Here is a 26,164-nt window from a genome sequence, read left to right as displayed (position 1 = left end):
CTCAGGTGTCTCTAACACATGCCATAGTGTTGGGCATGGTTTTCTTAAATGAAAGGGCCATTCCTGTCCGACTTTTACATTGTCCCCAAAAGAGGCATTACTTTAAATGTGTGTCTAGCAGTGATGTCTTTCTCCACCTGTTTTTACTCTAGAGTAGGCACAAGAGGCCCGATCCGATCCTAAAAGGCCCCCGCCCACACACACACACACACTCAGGTCTCGAACCGGATTGGGGCCCTGCGCCTACTCTGGAGTAAAAATTGGGGGGAGGAAACGAAGGTACTAGACACTCATGTAAAGGAATGTCTGTTTTGGTCCTTAGTGGAGGCTTCCCCAGCCTGGCGCCCTCCAGATGTTTTGGACTTCAACTCCCATCAGCCCCAGCCAGCATGGAATGCTGGGACTTGTCGTCCAAAACATCTGGAGGGCAAACGGTGCAGAAGCGCACATCGCCAGAACCCTTTGAGTCTCCTACAGGGGGATCCCGACCAGGTCTTCCCTCGGGCGTAAGCTAAGTCCGTCTAACTTTGGCGAGGCGAGGCGAGGCGAGGCGAAGGCACGCTTCGGACGGTAGCCGCCCCGCGTCTCTTTCCGCGTTGCCAGGCCGCCCCTCCTGAAGCTCCTCCTCCGCTCCTTCTCCGCCTTTGCCTCCCTCCCCGGCCGCCCGTTGGACGCGAGCGGCCCCCACAGCGCGTCGTGCACCAATCGACGCTTCAGAGTCGCTCGCCGGGGCTGGGAACAGGCGCGCTGGTGCAGCTACTTCCGACGTGCCCCGAGCCCCAGGCGGAGGGCCCTTGTGGCGATGGGCAGAGGCAGGATCACGGGCCTGAGCGTGAGCGACGTCCGGTTCCCCACGTCTCTGGCCCATCATGGCTCAGATGCGATGGTAAGCGCCGCAGCCGCCGGGCGCGCGTTGGAAAGCAGCGGCGGGGCAACCCCATCGGCCGCGGCGGGATGGCTGCGTTGCAGCGGTTCGCTGAGTAGCAAAAGGAACCTTGCCAAGCGGGCTCCGTCGCCTCTCGCAGCCGCTGAGCCTGCAAGCCAGCACGGACTAAGCCCACTGAACTTAAGGGGACCTCCCTCGCAGTGAACACGTCCCGGGTTGCGCCGTTAGGCGCGTTCCTCAGTCTAAGCAGAGCGTAGGAAAAAAGACACGCCTCTCCAAGCTGCTAGTCCTCGGGGTGAGCAACTTGTGGCCCTCTGGATGTTGTTGGGCCTCACCATTGGCTGTGGTGGCTAGGGCTGATGGGAGTTGCAGTCCAACATCCGGAGGGCAACAAGTTACCTGGCCCAGTACTAGCTGGTTACTTTAGTTTTGTTCCTGTTTGATCTGTTGTGGTTCTGACACCACACTGCCTCTCTGGCAGAGAGTTCTGGATGGGCAGGTTGCTTTACAGCAGGGGTGGGGAACCTCAGCTTTCCCCATACAGACATGCCTGTTTCCCCTGGCCCCACCCCCTTTCACCCCACCACCAGTTGTTTGGTGGTTACCCATCTCTCTCTCTCTCACACACACACACACACACACCCATTGTAAAAGGTTGAAATGCCTCTCCTCAGGCTGAGGTACTGGCTGAAAGAGTTTTAAGATAGGGTATGCTGGTATTTTTTGTGGTTTGTGTCAGCCCCTTTGGCCCCGCCCACCATTGGAATGCAGCCCCCAAGAGCTTCTCCAAACTGGAATTTGGCCCTGGGGCTGAAAGAGGCTCTGGTAGTGATATATGTTCAAGGACAGGGGTCTGCAGCTGTCATGTGGAGGTCAGTATTGTGTATTGCTTGCATCAGTATTGGGTGTTTCTGCTCTTCTGTTTAGCACCCCGACCCAGATTATTCGGCAGCCTATGTTGTAATAGAAACAGATGCTCCTGATGGGCTCAGAGGTTATGGCTTAACTTTTACACTGGGCAAAGGCACAGAAGTAGGTAAGTTGTTGCACTGCCCCTAAGTTTAAACTAGGCCTAAATTGCCATGAGAACTTTGGTTTAAATCATGCCTTCCTTCCTCTCTGGAAATGATCTCTCTAAGGCAGCCTTTGCCAATGTTTTGGGCTACACATCAGCCCCACCCAGCAGAGTTGTAGTGCAAAGCATCTGTGGGGGCAGGCTGCTCTGGGATGAGCTGCTGTAACAGCATGGCTGTGCAAGGTGGGATTTCAAGAGCTTTCTTGATCTTTGTACTAATAAGTCACCTATGGGAGCTGGGTAGCTGCAAAACCAAAGAGAGGGGGAGGGGGAAAGGCCATTAAATCCTTTTGGTCATCTGTTAAATAATGTTTCAGCACTCTTGTAAGTGTTAACACTAGTTCAGTATCAAGAGTACCTGCAAAGGTGTTACTTCCTGCTGCAGGGCATTTAAGGGTAGTTATTATTAGAGCCCACACATGCACACCCTCATGGAGGCTGCCAAAAAGTGTTTTTCATCAGCGGCCCTTTTCCCAGGGACGGGGAGGTGGTAATAATAATAACAGACCTTTTAGACTCTTTTCTCAAAAAAAGCTCAACGCAACTTACAACAAAATTAAAACATACAAAATGTAAACCCACTAAAAACAATTATCCACTAAAATACCACCATCCCATAAAACAACTAAAACATCAGTTACAGCCATAACAATTCAACTGATGCATAAAAGAGCCCATCAGATGCCTGAGAATAGAGGAAAGCCTCCTTGAATGTTGTAAGTCCACTTATACGTCATTGGATGAAACCCTAACAAATCTGCATAGTCTCCTACTCATGCATCTGAAGAAAGCTAATGTTACGTTAGTCTTTAAAGTGCCACAATATTATTTGAGGAATTACAGCCATCCTGTGAAAACAAGGATCAGCCCTACTTGTTATGAGCCTATAGTGTCACAATGGCTCTGACAAGCAAACATTTGTGAATTATTTTCTCATGTGGATGTGACTTTTCACTTTAGTTGTGTAATGCTTGAATATAGGCCTTAGGACCCAATTCAGGAAGTTGCTAAGAACTCCCTTCACATGTGCATGTATTCCTGGATACAAGCTGGCTGGGGAATGCTGGGAGTTGTAGGACTTTTTTTGGCCTAAATGTGCATAGGATTGCACTCTAGGTTGGCCTTACCATTACAGACCTATAAGACATGCCTGGAAAAACTGTAATGTAATTGTCTCTTTCTAACTGTGCATACAGAGCAGCTTACCATTGGTGGAAAAATCCCCTTCCACAACTCCATTTTGAGACACGTTGGCCTACTTATCTGTGTAGATTTGCATAGCGCTTAGCATGTAGTTCAGCCTGGCTAAAACTTGGTTTCTTAAAAAGCTTTCTATGCTCTTCAGTAGTGTGCTTTACATTTCAAGGAGTAATGCATGCACCAGTCTCGAGCAGCATAAAGATTTATTTCATTTACCAGCAAGTGTGTATAAAATGGTGATATGAACTGTTGCAAATATGAACAACATTGAAAGCAAAGGCGATTTAACACACACTGTTACAATACAATATCAGCTACTCTTCTCTTCTAGAATCTTTGTGGCTACTTCTTGTTTCACATCCTCTCCCAGTGCAAATCCCTGAGCAGCTCTCCCTCTGGTTTTGTGTTCACTTTAGTATAGTAACCTTTTAGCCACCTGCAGCTTCTTCTGACCATGGCGTAACAGTAACAAAATCGTAATCCTTTATAGCCGTTCCACACCACTGCAGTGTCTTGCCTCTACATCAAAACACATTACAAGCTGTGATGTTGCTTAAACAGCTGTGATACCCCTAATCGGATTATATGCCTACTTCTCTTTTGGTATCCTTTACCACTTCTATTCTCTTCAGCTGACATAAGAGGAGTTCGGCTTGTATCATCCAAATAACTTCTAAATATACCCAAACGCTGTCTAATGTTGCTTCTACTAGAAATGGATCAGCGAAATGCGAGAGCTTTGGAATTTTCCTGTTTTCTTGCCAAAATTAAGAATTCCTCTGTGTAACTTGGTAGTCCAACCCACCTTTTATTCCTTCTAAAAGTGTGTTGAGAATGGTTGATCATATTTTGAGCCTTGATTGTATTTTGTATTGTTGTTGTTCAGTCGTTAAGTTGTGTCCGACTCTTCGTGACCCCATGGACCATAGCGCGCCAGGCCTTCTTGTCCTCTGCTCTCCCCCGGAGTGTGCTCAAGTTCATATTCATTGCATCAGTGATGCTATCTAGCCATCTCATCCTCTGCCATCCCCTTTTCCTTTTGCCTTCAATCCTTCCCAGCATCAGGGTCTTTTCCAGGGAGTTTTCTCTTCGCATTAGGTGGCCAAAATATTTGAGCTTCAGTATCTGTCCTTCCAATGAGCACTCAGGGTTGATTTCCTTTACGATGGACTGATTTGACCTCCTTGCAGTCCAGGGGACTCGTAGGAGTCTTCTCCAGCACCACAGTTCGAAAGCATCAATTCTTCGGCGCTCAGCCTTCCTTATAGTCCAGCTCTCACAGCCATACATTACTACTGGGGAAACCATACCTTTGATTATATGGACCTTTGTCGGCAAGGTGATGTCTCTGCTTCTTACTATGCTGTCTAGGTTTGCCATAGCTTTCTTCCCAAGGAGCAACCATCTTTTAATTTCATGGCTACAGTCACCGTCTGCGGTGATCTTGGAGCCCAAGAAAGTAAAATCTTTCATTGCTTCCATTTCTTCCCCTTCTATATGCCAGGGAGTGATGGGGCCAGATGCCATGATCTTAGTTTTTTTAATGCTGAGTTTCAAACCAGCTTTTGCACTCTCCACTTTCACCCTCAACAAGAGGCTCTTGAGATCCTCTTTGCTTTCTGCCATTAGGGTGGTATCATCTGCGTATCTGAGGTTGTTGATAATTCTCCGGGCAATCTTAATTCCGACCCGTGATTCATCCAACCTGGCATTTCTCATGATGTACCCTGCATATAAATTAAATAAGCAGGGCGACAATATACAGCCATACATCATACTCCTTTCCCAATTTTGAACCAATCGGTTGTTCTATGTCTGGTTCTTACCGTTGCTTCTTGACCCTCGTACAGGTTTCTCAGGAGTAAGGTGGTCTGGTACTCCCATCTCTTTAAGAATTTGCCACAGTTTGTTGGGATCGGCACAGTCAAAGGCTTTAGCATAGTCAATGAAGCAGAAATAGACATTTTTCTGGAATTCTCTTGCTTTCTCCATGATCCAGCAAATGTTGGCGATTTGATCTCTAGTTCCTCTGCCTCTTTGAAACCCAGCTTGTACTTCTGGTAGTTCTCGGCTCACATACTGCTGAAGCCTAGCTTGTAGGATTTTGGGCATAACCTTGCTGGCATGTGAAATGAGTGCAATTGTATGGTAGTTTGAACACTCTTTGGCATTGCCCTTCTTTGGAATTGGAATGTAAACTGACCTTTTCCAGTCTTGTGGCCACTGTTGAGTATTCCAAATTTGTTGGCATATTGAGTGCAGCACTTTAACAGCATCATCTTTTAGGATCTTAAATAGCTCAGCTGGAAAACTGTCATCTCCACTAGCTTTGTTGTTAGTAATGCTTCCTAAGGCCCACTTGACTACACGCTCTAGGATGTCCAGCTCATGTTCAGTGGCTGCACTATCATGGCTATCAGGGACATTAAGATCTTTCCTGTATAGTTCTTCTGTGTATTCTTGCCACCTCTTCTTAATCTCATCTGCTTCTGTTAGGTCCCTGCCTTCTTTGTCCTTTATCATGCCCATCTTTGCACAAAACATTCCCTTGAGATCTCCAATTTTCTTGAAAAGATCTCTAGTCTTTCCCATTTTATTTTCCTCGATTTCTTTGCATTGTTCATTTCCGAAGGCCTTCTTGTCTCTCCTTGCTATTCTCTGGAACTCTGCATTCAATTGGATATATCTTCCCCTTTCTCCCTTGCTTTTCGCTTCCCTTCTTTCGTGAGCTACTTGTAAAGCCTCCTCAGACAGCCACTTGGCTTTCTTGCATTTCTTTTTCTTTGGGTTGGATTGAGTTGCTGCCTCCTGAACAATGTTACGGACCTCCGTCCATCGTTCCTCAGGCACTCTTGTCTATCAGGTCTAATCCCTTCAATCTATTCCTCACCTCCACGGTATATTCATAAGGGATATTATTTAGGTCATACCTGAATGGTTTAGTGGTTTTCCCTACGTTCTTCAATTGAAGCCGAAATTTTGCAAGGAGTAGCTCATGATCTGAACCACAGTCAGCTCCAGGTCTTGTTTTGACTGACTGTATAGAGCTTCTCCATCTTTGGCTGCAAAGGACATAATCAATCTGATTTCGATATTGACCATCTGGTGATGTCCATGTGTAGAGTCGCCTCTTGTGCTGTTGGAAAAGAGTGTTTGCTACGATCAGCGTGTTCTCTTGGCAAAACTCTATTAGCCTTTGTCCTGCTTCATTTTGTACACCAAGGCCATGCTTGCCTGTTATCCCGGTGATTTCTCGACTTCCTACTTTAGCATTCCAATCCCCTATGATGAAAAGGACATTTTTTTTGGTGTTAGTTCTAGAAGGTGTTGTAGGTCTTCATAGAACCAATCAACCTCAGCTTCTTCGGCCTCAGTGGTTGGGGCATAGACTTGAATTACTGTGATGTTAAATGGTTTGCCTTGGATTCGTATTGAGATCATTCTATCATGTTTGAGATTGTACCCCAGTACTGCTTTTCCCACCCTTTTGTTGACTATGAGTGCTACTCCATTTCTTCTAAGGGATTCTTGCCCACAGTAGTAGATATAATGGTCACCTGAATTAAATTCACCCCTGCTTGTCCATTTTAGTTCACTGATTCCCAAGATGTCGATGTTCAATCTTGCCATGTCATGTTTGACCACCTCCAGCTTACCTTGATTCATTGATCTGACATTCCAGGTTCCTAAACAATATTGTTCTTTACAGCATCGGATTTTCTTTTCACCACCAGACACATCCACAGCTGAGTGTCCTTTTGGCTTTGGCCCAGCCACTTCACTCTTTCTGGCGCTACTTGGAAATACCCTTTGCTCTTCCCCAGTAGTATATTGGACACCTTCCGACTTGAGAGGCTCATCTTCCGGCGTCATCTCTTTTAGCCTTGTGATACGTTCCGTGGGGTTTTCTTGGCAAGAATACTGGAGTGGGTTGCCATTTCCTTCTCCAGTGGATCACATTTTGTCAGAACTCTCCGCCATAACCTGTCCGTCTTGGGTGGCCCTGCACGGCATAGCTTATGGCTTCACTGAGTTACGCAAGCCCCTTCGCCACAACAAGGCAGTGATCCATGAAGGGGAATTTTGTATTAGATGAAGGAGTTTGTGGCAAATTCTCAACATGCAAGCCCACGTTCTTGTGAAACTTCGTTGCAATTATATGATAGCATAGCAGTGCCATCATAAATAACTCAGCTTTATTTATATTGCAGAACAATTGCTCAATAAGCACAGGAAAGTGTTACCCAATGAATCATGACAAGACCCTTTTGAAGTAGCTGTTCCCATCTTTTCAATGCCATTTTCCCCTTATTTCAAGATTAGGTCAGACGCTGCAGTCGATCAGTGGACCCCAGTTTCTTCTAAAACAGGAGTGGGCAACTTGTCGTCCTTCAGATATTTTGGTCTACAAGTCCCATCAGCCCTAGCCAGCATAACCAATGGTGAAGGATCATGGGAGTTGTAGGCCAAAACAACTGTAGGGTCACAATTTGTCCACCCTAGAACATAAAAGATGTTGGATACTTGCATCCTATTTCCCATAGTGGCCAACCTGATTCCTTTGGGATGCCCCCAAGCAGGGCATAAAGGCAATAGCCCTCTCCTGTTATTGCTCCCCAGTAACTGGCATTCAGTGGCATACTGCCTCTGAACATGGAAGTTGCATGTAGGCTATTATGACTAGTAGCCCTTAATAGATTTTTTCTTTATGAATATATGTTATCCCCTTTTAAATCCATTCAAGCTAGTGACCATTTCTATACTGAATTCCCTGTACAGTTCCCTCTGCAGTGAAATCCCCCCCCCCAATATATAAATTACACAGACCATGTACCTAATTTATCTTTGGGTTTTCAGTCATCCACTTGCTTACTCTTGAAACACTCATCTTATGTCATAATGGTTTAGGACCAGGTTATCTCCCTTCCTATAAACCTACCTCTTCATGGCCTACCAGTATCTGAGCTGTGTTTGGCCAGGACACAGGAGAAGGCTTTCTCCCTAGTTGCACCCAGACTTTCAAACTCCATTCCCAGGTGATGCCTGTCTAGCCCACCCTCCTCTAGCAGGCAGAGATGTTCTTACTTAGACAAGCTGTTGGCCCGATTACTTACTTTATCTGCTGTTCTTATTTAATTGATTTATAACCTGCCATCATCAGTTTCTCAGGGCAGATGGGGCCTTCATTTTTATTGACTGATATTTTTACCTGTTCTTTTTGAGGTCTGGGGGTTTTATGTGTGTTTATTATATTGTAATTTGAAATTATTTTGTTAACCACCCTGAGTTAAATGCAGAAAGGCAAAAATAGGAATTTAAGTCATAATAAAATCAGGTGGGGTTGCCAAGAGCCAATCATCCAAGCAGAGTCCATGGCCAAACTCGCATTTCACTTTCTGTGTTCTCCCCCCCTCCCCCGAGTTGTTTGGGTGTTCTGTCTTTCAAACCATTTTTTTTCCCAGAGGTCACTAAAATCCTGAACAATACAGGGAATGCCGTGTCAAAAATCTCAAGCCATTTGGTATATTTTGCAGTTGTCTGTGCGGTCAATGCGCTCTCTGTTCACGTGGTCGATAAAGACTTGGGTGAAATAACTGATGATTTTCGAGGCTTCTACAGGCAGCTCACCAGCGATGGGCAGCTCCGATGGGTAAGGTATTTTACAGCATTTTGAAAGAAGGCTAGCACATGAATGCAAAACTGCATTTTTATTTTATAATAAGAAAAATTAACTGGGATTCTATTTAGGTATTGATCCTTCTGTTGGATCACTGACATAAGCAGGAAACCAGATCAGTGACAGGGCTTAATTGGTAGAATCTAAGACTTAGGCTGAACGTTGTTTGAGTTCTTGTATTGATGTAGATATCAAAAGCTCTCGCCCAGCCTCCTATTTTTTTAGACATTTTCAGTAAATACTCCCTGAATGCTGCTCTTGCGCAAACAAAACAAGGAAATGGAGCTCACCATGTTGTGGTATTTTGGAAGGTAATGTTATATTTTGAACATAAGAAGAGCCCTGCTGAATCAGACCAAAGGCCTGTCTAGCCCAATGTGTTGTGTTCACACAGTGGCCAACCAGTTGCTCCAATAGGAAGCTCACAAACAGGACATAAATGCAATTAACCCTTCCCCTCATGATCCCCAGTAACTGGTATGTATAGGCATACTTCCTCAATGTAGGTAATATATAGCCATCATGACGAGTAGCCATTGATAGCCGTATCATCTATGAATTTTTCTAATCCCCTTTTAAAGCCAACCAAGTCAGTGGCTATCACTATGTCTTGTGGTAGTGAATTCCATAGTTTCACTATGAACTGTGCGAAGAAGTGCTGCCCTTTATCGGTCTTGAACCTCCCACCATCCAGCTTCATGTACACCTCTGTCATGTCTCCCCTTGTCTGCCTTTTTTCTAAGCATTCTGAGGACTGCTGATATAACCACCTAATAAAAATAACGTTGTCATTATGTTAAAGATGAGGGGCCTGCTGATATGTCTGCCTTATTTTTTGCCCTTACTTTTGTTAGAAATAAAAGCACTTTTGACTGGTGGGCTTACGTACAATGACTTTTTGATCATTTTAATGTCAGGTTAGTTTGCGTTCCTCTGCGTGTGCGTCTGTGTTACATTGAATGTCTAAAACTTGAAAAGTCAGGAATCGCAAAGAAGTGTTCAAACTCCTCGTGAATCTGGTGCATGTCTGAAAATGTGGTGAGAAACCTGCAGATGTAGACAACTTCAAGAGTACAAAAGTTAGCCATCCCTGAGCTAGGGGAATAATAAGTAATGTATTTAGATATCTATGCCTAGAGAGGCACCCAAATTTAATTCCTGTGCCTATGTGCGTTTGTATCTTTGTGTGGGAATGCTAGAGAATACTAGCTATAAATTACTACATCTATGAATAGAATTGAATTCAATTTACCTAAATCTCTCTGTCTGCCTCCATATGAATATAGATGCACAGCCTGTCTGGTAACTAAGGAGTATAGGTTTATAGAGTTGCAAGGAACCCTGACTGATCGTTCAAGAAAACAGGATATCCTGTAGCTAATATGTGTCTGGCAGACCTGTCCACCATTTCTTGAAAGCCTCTAAGGAAGGAGGCTGCCTTAGCTCAATAATCTAAATGCTTTAGATACCCTGTAGTTCTTTAGGAAAAGCCAAGTTACACTTATCTCTGCATGGCTGTCATAATATATTGATGACACTGTTTGGTTTGTCAACAGATTGGTCCAGAGAAAGGAGCTGTGCATTTGGCCACAGCTGCTATTCTGAATGCCATCTGGGATTTATGGGCCAAACAGGAAGGGAAGGTAATAGCTTTGGAATAAGGAGACAAGATGTTTGTAACTTAGAAAATACTGTTCTATTCCACTTTCCAGCTATTCTGTTTTATCTGGTTGGAGATGTAAACACCAGCCTAGGTTTAGGTGGTTGGGATGTTAAGGACTGAAATTACAGAGATATCTATATTCCTGATATTCTGTAGGTTTTATTATTTGAGACAATATCATCAGTGTAGTCATAAAACAATTGTTAAACTTGCATAGGACAACACTTCAAAAGCATTAAGTATAAGAAATCTGTTTTTGGTACAGTCATCTTCTCACTATCTCTTCAGTTCACAGTTTTCGTCTAAACTTTAGACTACATTTACGTCATTCTCAGCTTTTTAGCAACAACAACAAATCTGGCCCCTCTACCTGTAAGACAGGGATAGACAGACATAGGCCTGCAGGATCTACTTTGTTGTTGTTGTTGTTGTTTTTTGCTAGAACCTAGGAAGCTGCCTTATACTCAGACTATTTGGTCCATCTAGCCTAGTATGGTTGACACTGTCTTGCAGCACCTCTCCAAGTTTCAGGCAGGATTCTTCCCTAGCCATCCCTGGAGATGCCAGGGATTGAACCAGGGACCTTCCGCATGCAAAGCAGGTGCTCTGCCACTGAGTCACAGGTCCACCAAGCAGAACCCAGAGCAATATAATGGCTCAGGAGGATAGACAGGATGCCTCTGAGCACATACGCAATCCAGGGCAAAATCCACTCCTGTTTTTCTCTCAAATTGTCTTTGTTTTCAGCAGCCTGATTTAGGGGAGGGCGTGCATTTTGGTTGTTGCGATTGTCAGAAAGCCTTGCCAATCCACTGGAAATCTTCCAGAGATCTGCCAGTAGTTTCTGATCTCTCTTCTGCTGTAACATACTTAAATTGATGGGGTGTTTCCACAGTGAGGCCCCTTCTCCCCTCACACCCTGACTGACCTTGGACTGTTGATGATCATAATGGATTGGTTTTATGCTGAATTGTTTTTATTATTGCACCCTACCCTGAGATCAACAGCTATAGGGTAGGTTAGAAGGAAACCCAGAAAAGGGCCTTTCCAGGTGATCTTAAAACATGGGCAGGTTCATACAGGGGCAGGCAGTCCTCAAGATCCAAGTCAGGTAGGGTTTTTTTAGATGAGTACCAGTTCCTTGAATTATGCATGGGAAGCCAGTGAAGCTGTTCTGAAGCTGGCAAGATGTGATCTGTGTAATCCATCCTGGCAGTCATCTAAATAGCTGTTGCGTTTGAACCAACTGAAATTTCTGAGAGGTCTTCCGGAAACAGTGCCCTCTTCCCTCAGTGTCCCCCCCAGCATCTGTGCTTGTTATGCACTGTGTCTCTAGACCCAGGATCAATACACAGTGACTTTGGGTAAATCTTCTACCGGATATGCTCCACAAAGGTGTTCTACTGAGATTTTTCAGTAGCAATCCCTCCAAATAATGGTATAGCATAGTTTGGAGATATTATATCCCCGTCTGTTCTTAGACATATTTAAGTATGTTATTAAAGAACTTCATTCATACCCTAAATCAATGTTATAGAAATGGAATGATTTCCAAGTAAGGGGGATGATCCTACCCTGACCCAATGCCTGCAGAGAGTGAGAGTTAGAGCCAAAGGCTCTGCGTGTTCCTGAAAACCCTGGGAAGCCAGTGACATGGGCCTGCCCTGATCCAACCCCAAGGAGCAGAGTAAGCACAGAGCCCCTCACCACTGTGGCCAGCCTGGCAGAGGAAGACAAGAAGTCCTCAACCTCTGCTTCCATCAGAGTGGATCCTCACACAGAGCCTATTGCAGTCTGGAGAAATAACAAGACTCATCTCACTGTAAAATGCAGGTGTTGTACTTAAGGCAAGCTCGGAGCCTGTTCATACCATTCCTGGCTCACATATGTAGCGAGAACATAAGAGACAATGACCTGGTTCACATGTAACAACAACCCCATGGTTCTACGGCCCGCACAGGAACGAGCAAGCTGCCTTACGACCACTTGCCACTTCTGCTTCGTTTTTGGATTATAAAACGAACAACATGGTTTGTTGTTGGGTGAAAACTCTGGGTTGTTTCTCCCTCAAGATCTCAGAGTTCTGAGTTTGGATGTCGCAGCAAACAGGGCATTCCTGGGTTGTTTTGTAAGGCAGCTGACTTGCTTCCCTAGCAACCTATGGGTTGTCATTACATGTAAACCAGACCGTTATAAGCAGCTGACTGTAGCCTGTAAATTTACCCTAACAGCTGCTATATATGTTCAAACCTCTAACACATGAATTTAAAGGTTTCAGAACACTTCTTCTTCTTTTCAAGCCTCTTTGGAAGCTGCTGGTTGACATGGTAAGAAATAGCTATATTATTGATTTCTTTACTCTTGTTCTTGCTGTGCTAAAAATAATGGCATCAAGTCATGATTCCAGACCAAGATTTCTCATTGATTACAGCATTTGTTGCAAGAATCCAGAAAGCCCTCTAAGTTTTGTAGACGACACAATCTACTTGAAGTCTCTCTGCTCCCTGGATTCCTCTGCAGAACTGTTTCTGCCTTAAACATGAACAAATGCAACACCTGATGTGAGTTTATAATGCTGTTATAACAGGTTCCTCCTGGCTGGAAATTATGGGAGTTGCAATCCAACACATCTGGGGAGCACCAAACTGAGGATGGCTGTTATAGATCCTGCTGGCTTTAGCGTAAAGCCCAGTCTGGCTTGTCCTGCCACTTATAGATGTGGTATTTCAGCATATATTTGCCTCTATACACTTCTCCTTTCACAGTGAATGTGAAAGAGTGGAGTCCTGCATCCAGAGTGGGGTCCTGCATCCACAGAAAGCTGATTATAAGAATCAGTGGATTGCCACTCGCATTTGATCACTTCCCCTACTGACTCCCCAGTGTCACCTGGTGGGAGAGTACAAAGGAACATCTGTATGATATTGAGATACATAGATATAGATCTATCAGCAAAAAAACTCGCTGATGTTGTTTTCCATTGTTCCCATCATTATTCTTTACTTCTGCTGTGGTAAGGTGCCATCATTTAAAGAGTGGGGCATAAAGGCCCAGTTCTTGCTCTAGTCGCACACAGCAAAGGAGGAGCATGTGACCAGTGAGCCTGGATGGATGTTCATCAACAGATTAATCCCTCAAGTTCAGTGGGAACTGGTGAGCTTTGCAATCTAGGTTCACATGTAGCTCCCAATCCAGCAAGGACCCCTGTACTTGTAAACCTGTTTCTGCATATGGGTCTTGCCTTTTCAAGCTGGGTGGGAGAGTTTGTTATATGTCATTTCTGGACTTGGTGAACTGGCATTTCACTAGCCATGTTATTCAACAATTTGACCCCTTTTTGCCTTTACCAGGATTCCAAACAGTTGTTATCTTGCATAGATTTCAGATATATTACTGATGCACTGACAGAAGAAGAAGCTTATGGTAAGTTATTGTTATAAGCCACACAACCTGCATTAATTCACTTTAGCTTAGTCCGATCTAATTGAATCTTATTTAATCTCAAATGTCTCAAATAACCAAGCCTGGTAGTGTAATCATCCATGATAATTAGTGTTTATATAATACTTTTCCTCAGTGCTTAACATGCTTTACCTATACTTGCTCACTTCAGCAGCCCCTGCAGAGTAGTCCACTGGTACTGTCTCCGTATTACAAATGGGAAAGGAGAGGAGACTGAGGTTGAAAAATAATGGCAACCACCCAGAGAAGTCATGACTACGCTGAAGTTTAAACTGCAAATTGAAATTCATAGGTCATGCTCTCAACCTTAGTGCTACAATAGCTCCATATTATAGACTCCATAATTATTTATATGGCACATGCAGTTTCTTTTCCTTAGAAAATTACTTGTGCTATAATTTTGCTTGATCAAAATAAGTATTTACTTATTTATTAATTTATTACATTTCTATCCCGCCTTATTTCTTATAAGTGAAGATAGGAATCAATTTGCTTTTTGGTTTAATGTTGTACTTTTTTTCCCATTCCACTAGTGATACTTCAGAATGGTCTGATGGGGAAAAAAGAAAGAGGTAAGCAATAAAACAAAATTCCCTGTGGTGTTATTGGATTATTAGTTTGCATCCAGGAGGTTCTTCTGGAAGTGGGACTGGGAAATGGCTGCTGATTTTCCAAATGTGATGCTCAATGCATTGTGGAGTAGCACTCTTTCCTTTAGAGGCTGCTTCTGGACACCACACCTACCTCCTGGCATAGCAGTAGTAAATTATCTTGTGGGAGTCCAGGGTTTTCATTTCCTCTAGAGGACCTTTTTGAATGATTGCCCTAGGTTGTGGGGGATCCAGACATGCATTCCCAGGGATTCTGTTGGAAGGACATTTCATTTAACTGCCAGTGACATTCTATATCTTTGTAGAAGAGCAAATGTTAAAATATGGCTACCCAGCCTATACCACATCATGTGCCTGGCTAGGCTATCCGGACGATCAACTAAAACAGGTTTGGTTCTTCCACACTCTTCCCATTTGGCTATGAGTTTAGATGTGCAAACACTTAGTAAAAATAACCAGTTTAGACTCTCTTAAGGAACTACAACAAAAGACTCAAAAGCGAGTTCTGTTTTAAAATCTAGGTTTTGCTGCCTATTTTGGTATGTGTATGGGTTGATGTCTCTGTTAGGGCTGGTTCACATTAAAGATAGTTGAACTCATCATGGTCTGGGTCACACGCTACTCACTGGGCCCCCACCAGCTGGCTAGCCCTGCTTGACATGTGTGGCGAGTTGCTGGGTGGTCCGCAAGCACCCAGCGGGTGGTGCACAGCCACCCAATCCCTTGCCGAGCCACCATTTTGCATAAAAATGGTGGCTTGGCCTTTTTCGTAAAGGCTGAATGTATACAAATGGTGGCCGCAGAGCAGCCATTTACAGAAGATTACATTTATGTAATCTTGCAGCTGCCCACTTTATGGCCACCATTTGCGCAAAATCGGCCTTTACGAAAAAGGCCAAGCCACCATTTTGTGGCTCAGCATGGGATCAGGAATCCCTGTGCTTGCCCAGCTTGGGACACACCAAGTCAGGCAGACATGGGGATCCACAGACTGGCATCCGGGGGCCTGAGCCAGTGATTTCTTGTGCAAATTCAGAGATGCGCAAACTCTACTTCATTTTCTGCACATAATAGGGTCAATCACACTTGTATCCTACAGTGGGGGTTGTGTAGAATGGCCTCCCTCCCTCCTTTTTTTTAAGCAAAAGCAGCTAAAACAACGAACATAACTGGCAATAAATGATAAACCAGATACTTCTCACTGTGTGTAAGCACACAATTCACCTATGAAATACACTGCTACAAAAGACAAGGCACATTCTAGTAGATAAGCTATTGAGATTTTTATACAAATGGCAGCTTTCACTTGCTACACATCTGTGTGACAGATGTAACTTTCTTGGCAGCTATGCACTGAAGCTCTGAATGACGGCTGGACCAGGTATAGTGCATTCTCCTCTTAGTTTTATAAGAAACAGGGAAGTCCGGGTGTGTCAGGAAACTGGTGTGGAGGCAAGGCTTTGCTTTTTCTTGTCACGTCAGAAATTATTAATCTGCTTCTTACAGTGGGTTGCATAAAAGCTGCTTTATGCACATGCACGCTGCCCCGAGCAGTTGTTGCTGTCGGCTTTGCTAGTTGGGGGCAGGGGGCAGAGAGCAAGTGCATGATGGTCCCCACCACCACCCTCAGACAGGTGATTAGCACTTAGCCCTCGGTTCAGCATTACATATGAGGGTATGAGAGCGTGCGCATACACCTCAGGATGCTGCATGCAGGTTTTGTCCTCTGCACGGCTCCCTTTTGTATGTAAAGGACCTGATCTAGAAAGCAAATTTGTGCAGATTATGGTTCACTTTGCTGAATTAGGATGTTGGAGTGCAACTTCATGCTCAGGTTCCATTGAGTTGACAGGATTTGTTCACTTCCAGCACCAGCCATTTCCACTGCCACAGCCATTCCCTTCCCTTCCTTGCAGAAATCTACCTGGTAGAGGCATCCGTAGGAAGGGTTGCACATTCAGCAGCTTTTATTAGGTGGCAACAGCATTGGTGACCCCTGGGATATGTCATTTTTAGAGGGTGCTTCCAAATGGAGGGCTGGTAGCACCATCAATCAGAAGTCATTGTGCAGCTATTCCATCTTTTTTCTCTTTAATATATTTTTTCTGGTAAGAAAAAAAGATGGAAGAAGTGGCAGGAAAGCATGGGAGGGCTACAGATGGAAGACATTGTCATTTGCACCTACATAAAATTATGTGAATGAGGCACTGCGATTGTACGATAAAAGCCTAATCTGGAAGCACCCAGACTTTCCTGATCTCTTGTAAGGCCATGGAGGCTGTGGGAAAAGCTTGCTTTGCATCCTTGTGTTCAGGATGCTGTTTCCAGTTAAGGGCTTAATTAAGGCTGCAATAGCAGCCGTTCTTATTAACACTATCCAGTAAGTTCTGGAGAAAACAGAAAGGGGCAGCAGGTTTTGCTGTTGAGGAGGTATGAGGTAGGAAGACCTCCAGGTCATGTTGGGTACCCCAGTTGTGGGGGGGAGCATGACTTACAAGGAGGTTGAGGAAGGGCAGACCTCTAGTCCTGCAACAAGCCCTGCAGTGCAGATCGGCCAGCTTAAAACAACCTAATTCTGGTCCAATCTGAATCGAGCCCCAAATAGGTCATTTTAGGCAAGCGCATTCTGAATTGAGCCCAGGGAAGTTTTCCGATCACCAATTCTTATTCTTACTTTTCTCCTGTTATATAGGATAAGATCTAATAACAAATGGCTGATTGTATAGCACCCTTTCCTAAATCTGAGCATAGAAAAGAAACTTGTCACAGCTCTATCAGTCTTTGAGAAATGATCTGTGTTTAATTGCCAACGTGTCTCTAGGTTCAAAGTAAAAGTTGGAGCAGATCTCCAGGATGATATTCGGCGATGCAGGCTTGTTAGAGGAATGATTGGTCCTGAAAACATACTGGTATATATGTATATTTGAAATATTCTAAGGAAATGTTTTATTATAAGATTATGCTGTCTACTGCTGTGGATCCTGTGGATGATCAGAATCCTTACTTGTGTGTGGTTAGAAATAGGCAGTCCATCTCTTCTGGCAAACTATACACAGACAAATTTGAGAGTTCTTTGGTTTTTGGTCTCCAGCATGAGCTCTGATGAATTTGACTAGTGCATTTACCCAAATTCTATCAATATAATTTTTTAAAATATGCATTATAATTTTGAATATATTCGTCTTGTTCTTAGAACACACGGTGTTGTCTTACAACATGCAGAGTACTGCTAACCTTAATAAATTCAAGTCAGATGGAAAAGATATTCTGTGTACAGTGGACAAATAATATCAAAAACAGGATTGTAGCCTTCATTTATTTACAATATTTATATACCGCTCCACATCAAAGATTTCGGAGCAGTGAAAACAAAGCTAAAAGAATAAAACACCATGTTAAAACAATTTTAAGTATTTTTAAAGAAACAAGTTCCGATAAGACCAAATTTAATATTACATGAAGGGGAGCAGCCATAGCTCAGTGGCAGAGCTCCTGCTTTGCATGCAGAGGGTCCCCAGGATTAATCCCTGACATCTCCAGGTGGGGCTGGAAAATACCCTGCCTGAAGCCCTAAAGAACCACTGCCAGTCAGTGCCAGCAATACTGGGCTGTATGAACCAGTGGTCTTAGTGTTCATACATAAAACAAATGTGTTTAGTGGTGCGTGGTGTTATGGACTTGTATTGACTCAAGCAAAAAAGTACAGGAGATTTTAGAAAAAGGGACCACCTTCTAAAAGTTTCAATAGTATTTTGAATTTCACTGTTGGTTATAATAAGGTCTGTGAAAAATATTGGTCAAAACTGAATTATGTTTGTGTGTTACAGCTTATGCAGCCTGATACAGCGTATGCCTACTTGGATGCAAAGCCCACTGAGTTCAATGGGACTTACTCCCAAGTAAGTGCAGAGGCATGGACTCAGGCCAGTTTGCACAACACGATAGCCCATCATGAGTTAATTTACCCACGAGGAGCTGCGGCGCGTGCTGGCCACCATTATGAATATACAAGCCTCATCTGGAGGTTGCCATGGTATCTGAACCTGAGTGGTGGGTGCTATTTGAGGGTTAAACAACCTTTGCATTAACCTAAAACAGACGTGTTATGTGAGTGTTGTTTGAAACTTAGCCCCGACCACCCAAGTTCAGAGGCCACTACAAGCCACAGCACCCGGGGCATGTGCCACAGATTAAGAAATCCCCAGTGGGCTGTTGTGACATCTGAACCAGGTCTTAGCCTCAGCATGCTTGCTAGGATGTTTCACTGAACTTAAGTTCTTTGTTGGCCTTAGCTAACTAGAGCTTGGTTTCTTAAAACTGAGCAGTTTGTAAAATTGATTATTTTTCCTTATTTTAATGGATTTTAAGAAATGCTAGCCAGAAGATACTATATCATTTGGACTGTTTAACACCTCAGTAGTAGGAAGCTAAACTGGGTCATAAGGAAAGCTTGGCTCAAATTCTCACTGCTTTCCATCTGTCTCAAAAACATTACATTTGTTATAACAATGAGTTCAATAGCATCATAGTGTGAGTTACATCTGTAACTATTCTTAGATGCTGGATGCTAACCAAAGATGGGAAGTGGATGAGGCCATAGAATGGGTGACTAAACTAGCTGAATTCAAACCACTATGGATTGAGGAACCGACTTCTCCTGATGATATTCTTGGGCACGCAACAATTTCTAAGGTCAGAAAGGTTGTTTTCCATTTCAATCAGCTGATAGAGCTGCTATCAACCAGAGAGCAATGGTGATTTATTGTTTGGGGATTTTCATTATAACATTCAAAGTTCAGACTGAAACAGTTGTCAAAAGTCATTAAAATATGCTTACTACAAGATCCTGTCACACATAGAGCATGTATTCCATTAAACTTAAATGAGTAACATATTTATGAAGGTTGTAATAAAAGGCTGAAAGATATATACTTGCATGTGCAAGCCAGCCAGCAATGATCCTAAAATGCGTGTGATTCATGCACTTCTCAATGTGTTTGGATTAAAGTTCCAATTATATGAGAAATGTAATACTATCCAGAGATGTGTGATCAAAACATATTAGAGCATCAGTGGTCTCTCATGTACATCATGGCCAAAATCCAACAGTTAGGCATGCTTAAGCCACATTGATTTTAGTGGGACCTGTGTGCATAATTGTACTCAGTTATGGTCCAAGTGTATTCCTTATGGTCTCACACATCCTCTTATGTAATTCTTCACACCTAATTGATTAAGCGGGGAAAGCATGAACTGTGCTAGCAATTCTGAAGTTCCCTTCAGTTTTCTTCTAACTGTAGAATATGGAATGACCAATGAATCATAATGCTTTGGCTTTCCGTTGTGAATAAGTATTTTGAAAAAACTTAGAAACCTATGGCATGTCATAAGCTGTTCTTGTTTTTAGGCTTTAGCGCCATTAGGGATTGGTGTTGCAACAGGAGAGCAAGTAAGTCTGTTTATCAATATCTTATTTTCATTTTGTTTTGGAAGCCATTCCACTGAGCATTGCTGAGATGGGATGGAGAGGTATTACCCAATTACCCATCTCCTATTCTGTATACACATTCCTATTTAACCAAAGTTGGAAGGTTTTGTTCTGATTAATCTATTGGAGGTACAGCTTCAGGATAATGCTCTGTATTGATCTCACAGTATCTTAAGGAAATCCAGATATGGGTCTAGACTCAAGTGTGCTTCCCCTCATATCCTGTTTGCTTGTTTTTTTATAATGTATATGGACAAGTTTCTTAGAGGTGAGGCTGCAACTAGCACCATTGATTCATATCCATCCCTGTCTAGTTAGATCTGCCACAAGGAGACTGGCCAACTAGATTTTGGAGGTTGGTCCCCAGGCCCTTAAAGGAGACCATGGTATGATGGCTGTTTTAAAAAAAGCTCTTACTAGACCCAGTTGATTTGAACAACTTTAGACCACTCAGTCTTCTCTATTTAGGGAAGATATTAGACTGTGCTGTCAACCCATGTCTTGGAATTCTTGGGTGATATGGTTTATCTTGATCCATTTCAGTGTGGCTTTTGGTTCAGTTTTGGGATAGACTGCTTTGTTCACTGTCACGGACGGGGAAGTGTATACTTGTTGGGATTTCTCAGCACCTTTCAATGGCATTCTTCCAGAGCTGGGATGAGACTTGGGAATTGTTTTCGCAGTGTTTCCTGTCCTTCCTGGAGGGTAGGTTGCAGAAGGCAGTGCTGAAGACTGTTGCTCCACACCATGGCTGTTGGCTTGCAAGGAACCCCAAGGTTCCATCTTGTTAAATATAATGGAAGACATCTACATGAAACAACTGGGTGAGGTCATCGGGAAAGTTGGGTTCTGTCTCATCCTAGGGAGGCAGTAATAGTTCTGAACAGGTGTCTTGCAGTGCAATCCTGAACATGTTTACTCCGAAATAAGTCCCACTGAGCTCAGTGGAGTTATCCGTCAGTATGTATGCATAGGATTGCAGCCTTGAAGCAGTAATGTGGTGGCTTCTCAGCTCCAGGGATTTCTGAATGAGATGGACTACCTAGATCCATTTGAGTCTGACTTTAGGCCTGGTTATGGGACAGAGACTGATTTAGTCGCCTTGGTGGACAATCTACCCTGGGAACTCAGTTGGGAATTCAACTGGGAATTCAATCTACACTGGGAACTCAATTGGGAATCAGCGAACTAAAATGGACAAGCATAGGCGAATTTAATTCAGGTGACCATTATATCTACTACTGTGGGCAAGAATCCCTTAGAAGAAATGGAGTAGCACTCATAATCAACAAAAGGGTGGGAAAAGCAGTACTGGGGTACAATCTCAAAAATGATAGAATGATCTCAGTACGAATCCAAGGCAAACCATTTAACATCACAGTAATTCAAGTCTATGCCCCAACCACTGAGGCCGAAGAAGCTGAGGTTGATCGGTTCTCTGAAGACATACAACACCTTCTAGAACTAACACCAAAAAAAGACAGATTTTATTTTCTTGGGCTCCAAGATCACCGCAGACGGTGACTGTAGCCATGAAATTAAAAGATGCTTGCTCCTTGGGAGGAAAGCTATGGCAAACCTAGACAGCATAGTAAGAAGCAGAGACATCACCTTGCTGACAAAGGTTCATATAATCAAAGCTATGGTTCTCCCAGTAGCAACGTATGGCTGTGAGAGCTGGACTATAAGGAAGGCTGAGCGCCGAAGAATCCATGCTTTCGAACTGTGGTGCTGGAGAAGACTCTTACGAGTCCCCTGGACTGCAAGGAGGTCAGATCAGTCCATCCTAAAGGAAATCAACCCTGACTGCTCATTGGAAGGACAGATGCTGAAGCTCAAATATTTTGGCCACCTAATGCGAAGAGAAAACTCCCTGGAAAAGACTCTGATGCTGGGAAAGATTGAAGGCAAAAGGAGAAGGGGACGGCAGAGGATGAGATGGCTAGATAGCATCACTGATGCAATGAATATGAACTTGAGCACACCCCAGGAGAGAGCGGAGGACAGGAAGGCCTGGCGTGCTATGGTCCACGGGGTCATGAAGAGTCGGACGCGACTTAATGACTGAACAACAACAACAAGCCCCACTGAACTCAGTGAGACTTCTGAGTAGCTATATATAGGACTGCAATGTTAAGAATGTGAATGGAAAGAAATACTTGCAAATATATGAAGATATGACAACTCAAAAGTATACAGTTCCATAATACATTTTAGGGAAAAAATTAAGGCACTGAAACTATAAATGTACTAACTCCAGCATGCCCAAAGTGCTATGCGCGCGTGTGTGTGTATGAGATATATAGATATCTATATAGTGTGTGTATCTCTTTGGTTCTTTAGAACATAGAATATTGTTTTGAAATTCTACAATAGCATAAGGTCCCTAGAATAGAATGCTGTACACTTGCTTTCATTTTCCTGCTTTTTTCATAAGAATTTGCTAACCTTACAGAATCTTGCCTAAGCAATTTTATTTGATTTGTCCACAGTGCCATAATAGAGTGGTATTTAAGCAGCTTCTACAGGCCCAGGCCTTGAGTTATGTCCAGGTGGATAGTTGCAGGCTGGGAAGTGTCAATGAAAACTTGTCAGTGTTGCTGATGGCCAAGAAGTTCGAAAGTAAGGCATTGATGCAGTAAATTTCGCTGTTGTGGTCACTTCTAGAGCAAGCATGTTAAATTATGGCTTTAAGTATATCACCCTATTCGTATACAATTCTTTATAGCTGAAGTAGATAGCATTTTGGGAGTTGTAAGTTTTTTCCACAGACCTTCTTTTAAAAGGGGGTGGGGAGGTTATAGCAGCCTTCCCCAACCTGGTGCCTTCCAGATATTTTGGATTTTATCAGCATTCCTGACCATTGCCCATGCTGACTCGTGCTAATGAAAGTTGAAGTCCAAAAGATCTGGAGGGTAGGTTACCAGGTTGGAGACCTAATTCTGGGCTAGAGGCATGAATTAAGCATTGGAAGGAAATCACATATTCTAGATTGTCCAGTTTGCTTATTGTCAGCACTGCCAATGAAGTTTATCACTTTTCTTTCAGCCCCTGTATGCCCTCATGCTGGAGGGGTTGGGCTCTGTGAGTTGGTACAGCACTTGATAATATTTGACTACATTTCAGTATCTGGTAGCCTTAAGAACAGGTTGGTAATAATTCTCTAATTCTTTCCTGTTGTAATGCAGTTTGTCTTTGCTTTTAATATTTAGAGCTGGTAGCTAGCTTCTGTTGTTTGATCAAAACAACAATCTTCTTGTGACTTCCGGGGCTCAGAATAAACAACACTCTTCTTTTCCTTTGGTTTTTCACTCTTGAAATGGAAGCAGGATCCGTTTTCCAGTTAAGATTGTCAACTGGGGCGGGGGGGATGATAGGCAGTTCTTAACACATGTAAGGCTGTATAACCCTTGAACACGTTACTTCATTTTTCTTCCAGGATGTGTGAATATGTAGACCATCTACACGAACACTTCAAGTATCCTGTAGTAATCATGAATGCATCCTATATGCCACCCCAGGTATTCTTTGAATTGGCAGTCAGAATATTTTCAGTGCCCCGCTTCCAGTCGGTTCTGGATCCCAAGTGAGATTTGGAGATCCAGACCACTCGGTTTGGGTGTTTTCCCATTGACTTGCATGAGAAAACACAGATGGCCATAACTTTTTCAGTTTTCATGATAAATGCATGAAACTTGGGAACCTCTCTGGTGACACGGAGAGGGTCCCACCTGCCAAATTTTTGGCTGTTTGGCCCAGTACTCTTTGTGCTAGGTGCAGCTGAACTTTGAGTTTCTCCACAAAACCTCTCAAAGCAAAAAGCTATACCGCTCAGTGCCACACCACTGCCGCCCCCTGCCTACTCTGCTGTCTGTGGCCGTGTTTCCATGACAATGGAAGGAGAAGCTAATGGAGGAGTGCTGGATTTTAATTTAAAAGGAATCAGCTTTGCTGCAATGTGGTCCATGCAAGACTCCATGAGCAGGTTCTCTGCACCGTTAAAAATCGCTTCACAGAACACACTTCCTGGTGGAGGTGGGGGTTGGAGACCCCATCATCTGACTGGCAGGGGCTACTCAACCAATAAGAGAGGTTTCCCCCCTTTCTCCTTTCCCCTAAAAGTCCAGATGCACCTGCATTCCAGGAGTAAGTTGACCACAATGGGAGTTACTTCTGGGTGGACAGACATGTGCTTGTGCTGGGAAACAGAGCAGTAAACACAAAGAGGACTGGGTAAAACAGGGATCCCAAAAATCAAAAAGGGATCCTCCTGATTTCATATTTTTAAAGGGGAAACCCACAAAACCACCATCCAATCACAAAGCACGTCTGCCCCCATGGACTGAAGCAGAGAAATCATGAGTCCGCCACTCGTGGGTGCAGCTACGGTGGAAAAAATTGGATTTGAGGCAGGGATCCTTAGGGATCCTCATGATTTTTACAAGAAAGATACCCCCAAACACCGTCATATCACAGAGCACATCTATGCCCACGGATTGAGTGACAAAAAACATAGATTTGGGGGCTTCATAGCACCATCATGTTATAAAGCCATGGATAAGATGCCCAATTCAATATGGATCCTCTGAATTTTTACATTGGGTCCCCACTGCCCAATCCCCCCCCCATCAAACCACAGAACTCATCATTGTCCAAGTATGCACATTAAAAATCCCAGATCTGCTGCTTCCCAGCAGATCCCAGTCCTTCTGCTTCACCTCAAATGGTGTGAAAACTCATATGAAATCAAGAGGATCCCTGCCTCAGATCACTGTTTTTGTAACATGGCTGTGCCCACGAGTGGCTGATCTGTGATTTTTCTGTTTCAGCCCATGGAGGGAGACTGTGATTGGATGGTGGTTTTGGGAGTCTACCCTTTAAAAACCGTATGAAATCATGAGGATCCTTTTCTGATTTCATGGATCCTTGTTTTACTTTCTTCCAACAGAAAGACGGAAACCAGCCCCCAGTTAAACCCTCAGTATCTCTATAATGAAGGGTCACTGTGCCTTGTCAATTGAGGGGGTACATCGCTGGTGGACACACCCCCAAGGACTGCTAGCTGTCTCCTGCTCATGAGGAAGAGACAGCTAGCAAGTGATGGGGATGTGCGCCTCACCACCTCCTCCTGCCTGGGTGATTCACAGCGCTTTTTGCTTATAAGCCTATGTGCACATAGACATCCAGTCGCCGTGTTTTTTAAAAACATGGCGATTGCAGCGGAGGAACTGGTGAGCGGAGCAGGGGCTGGGGGGTTTCCTCACTTCTCATATCCCTAAGTAACACCACCAAAATGATCTCTTGTCTCTGAAATGCAGCTGTTTTTCTCCAGTTATTCAATCTTCCCCCCTCCTCCACCACTGTCTCTGATTGCAGATTGCTAGATTACTTTTGGCCCTGATTTGACAACTAGAGTCTCCATTCGCCGAAGCTCCCTCCCTCCCTCCTCCACCCTTTGCTGAACTTTAAGTTGATACATTTGGCGCCAGGCTGTCTGGGTTTGTCAGAACAAATCACCGAGTCAGATGAGGCACTTCGTATACAAGCTGCTTTGCTCCGGGGTGCTTCGTTACTATTCTGCTCTGCCTTGTACCACATGGCAGGGCACCTCTGAAACAGCCCGCTTCGACTCATTATTCGGGCTTTGGACTGAAGCAGTGCACAGCCCTAATATTTATGATTTGCGCACTTACATAATTAGAGCCAGTGTGGTGTAGTGGCAAGAGTGTTGGACTAGGAGCTGGGAGATCTGGGTTCTAGTCCCCACTCGGCCATGGAAGCTCACTGGGTGACTTTGGGCCAGTCACACACTCTCAGCCCAACCCACCTCAGAGGGTTGTTGTTGTGAGGATAAAATGGAGACGAGGATGATAATGTAAGCCGCCTTGGGTTCCTTGCAAGAGGAAAAAAGGCAGGGTATAAATGCAATAAATAAATAAATAGAGGCTCTCTTTCAGTTACCTTTCAGATCAAGTTCTGTTTGATGTGATTTGAATGATGTCAGATCATATTTTATCTTAGCATTATGAGCCAAAATGTATTGTTGATGCAAAACTTTGATTTAGGAGCAATCCTTAACAACCAGTTCAAAAGTTAATAGGG

The 26,164-nt window shown here is 43.8% G+C and overlaps 1 protein-coding gene across 7 annotated transcripts in view; it reads left to right on the top strand.

Moving 5' to 3' along the window:
- Positions 1-788: 788 nt before the first annotated feature.
- The window catches only part of ENOSF1 (enolase superfamily member 1), a 26,885-nt gene continuing 1,509 nt past the window's right edge, over positions 789-26,164 (top strand). Inside the window, exons 1-16 of one of the 7 annotated variants that reach the window (XM_084849758.1) lie at positions 789-886; positions 1,814-1,922; positions 8,696-8,811; positions 10,395-10,481; positions 12,802-12,828; positions 13,852-13,924; positions 14,497-14,535; positions 14,880-14,962; positions 15,921-15,955; positions 17,396-17,483; positions 18,402-18,473; positions 19,132-19,266; positions 19,982-20,023; positions 22,555-22,684; positions 23,111-23,210; positions 23,502-23,583. In XM_084849758.1, the coding sequence (XP_084705884.1) occupies positions 803-886; positions 1,814-1,922; positions 8,696-8,811; positions 10,395-10,481; positions 12,802-12,828; positions 13,852-13,924; positions 14,497-14,535; positions 14,880-14,962; positions 15,921-15,955; positions 17,396-17,483; positions 18,402-18,473; positions 19,132-19,266; positions 19,982-20,023; positions 22,555-22,684; positions 23,111-23,210; positions 23,502-23,583 (1,302 nt within the window). In that variant the 5' untranslated portion in view covers positions 789-802. Of the gene's footprint in view, positions 887-1,813; positions 1,923-8,695; positions 8,812-10,290; positions 10,482-12,772; positions 12,829-13,851; positions 13,925-14,496; positions 14,536-14,879; positions 14,963-15,920; positions 15,956-17,395; positions 17,484-18,401; positions 18,474-19,131; positions 19,267-19,981; positions 20,024-20,745; positions 20,950-22,554; positions 22,685-23,110; positions 23,211-23,501; positions 23,584-26,164 lie in introns of those variants that run through there. The other 6 variants (XM_084849763.1, XM_084849760.1, XM_084849759.1 and 3 more) reach the window with 6 other exon arrangements.

This window comes from Heloderma suspectum, chromosome 4, assembly GCF_057233095.1.
Source record: "Heloderma suspectum isolate Gila_16-S chromosome 4, 16-S_ref, whole genome shotgun sequence".
Classification (NCBI taxonomy): Eukaryota; Metazoa; Chordata; class Lepidosauria; order Squamata; family Helodermatidae; genus Heloderma; species Heloderma suspectum.
The sequence above is the reverse complement of the archived record's forward strand: the minus strand, read 5'-3'. Positions and strand labels throughout refer to the sequence as shown.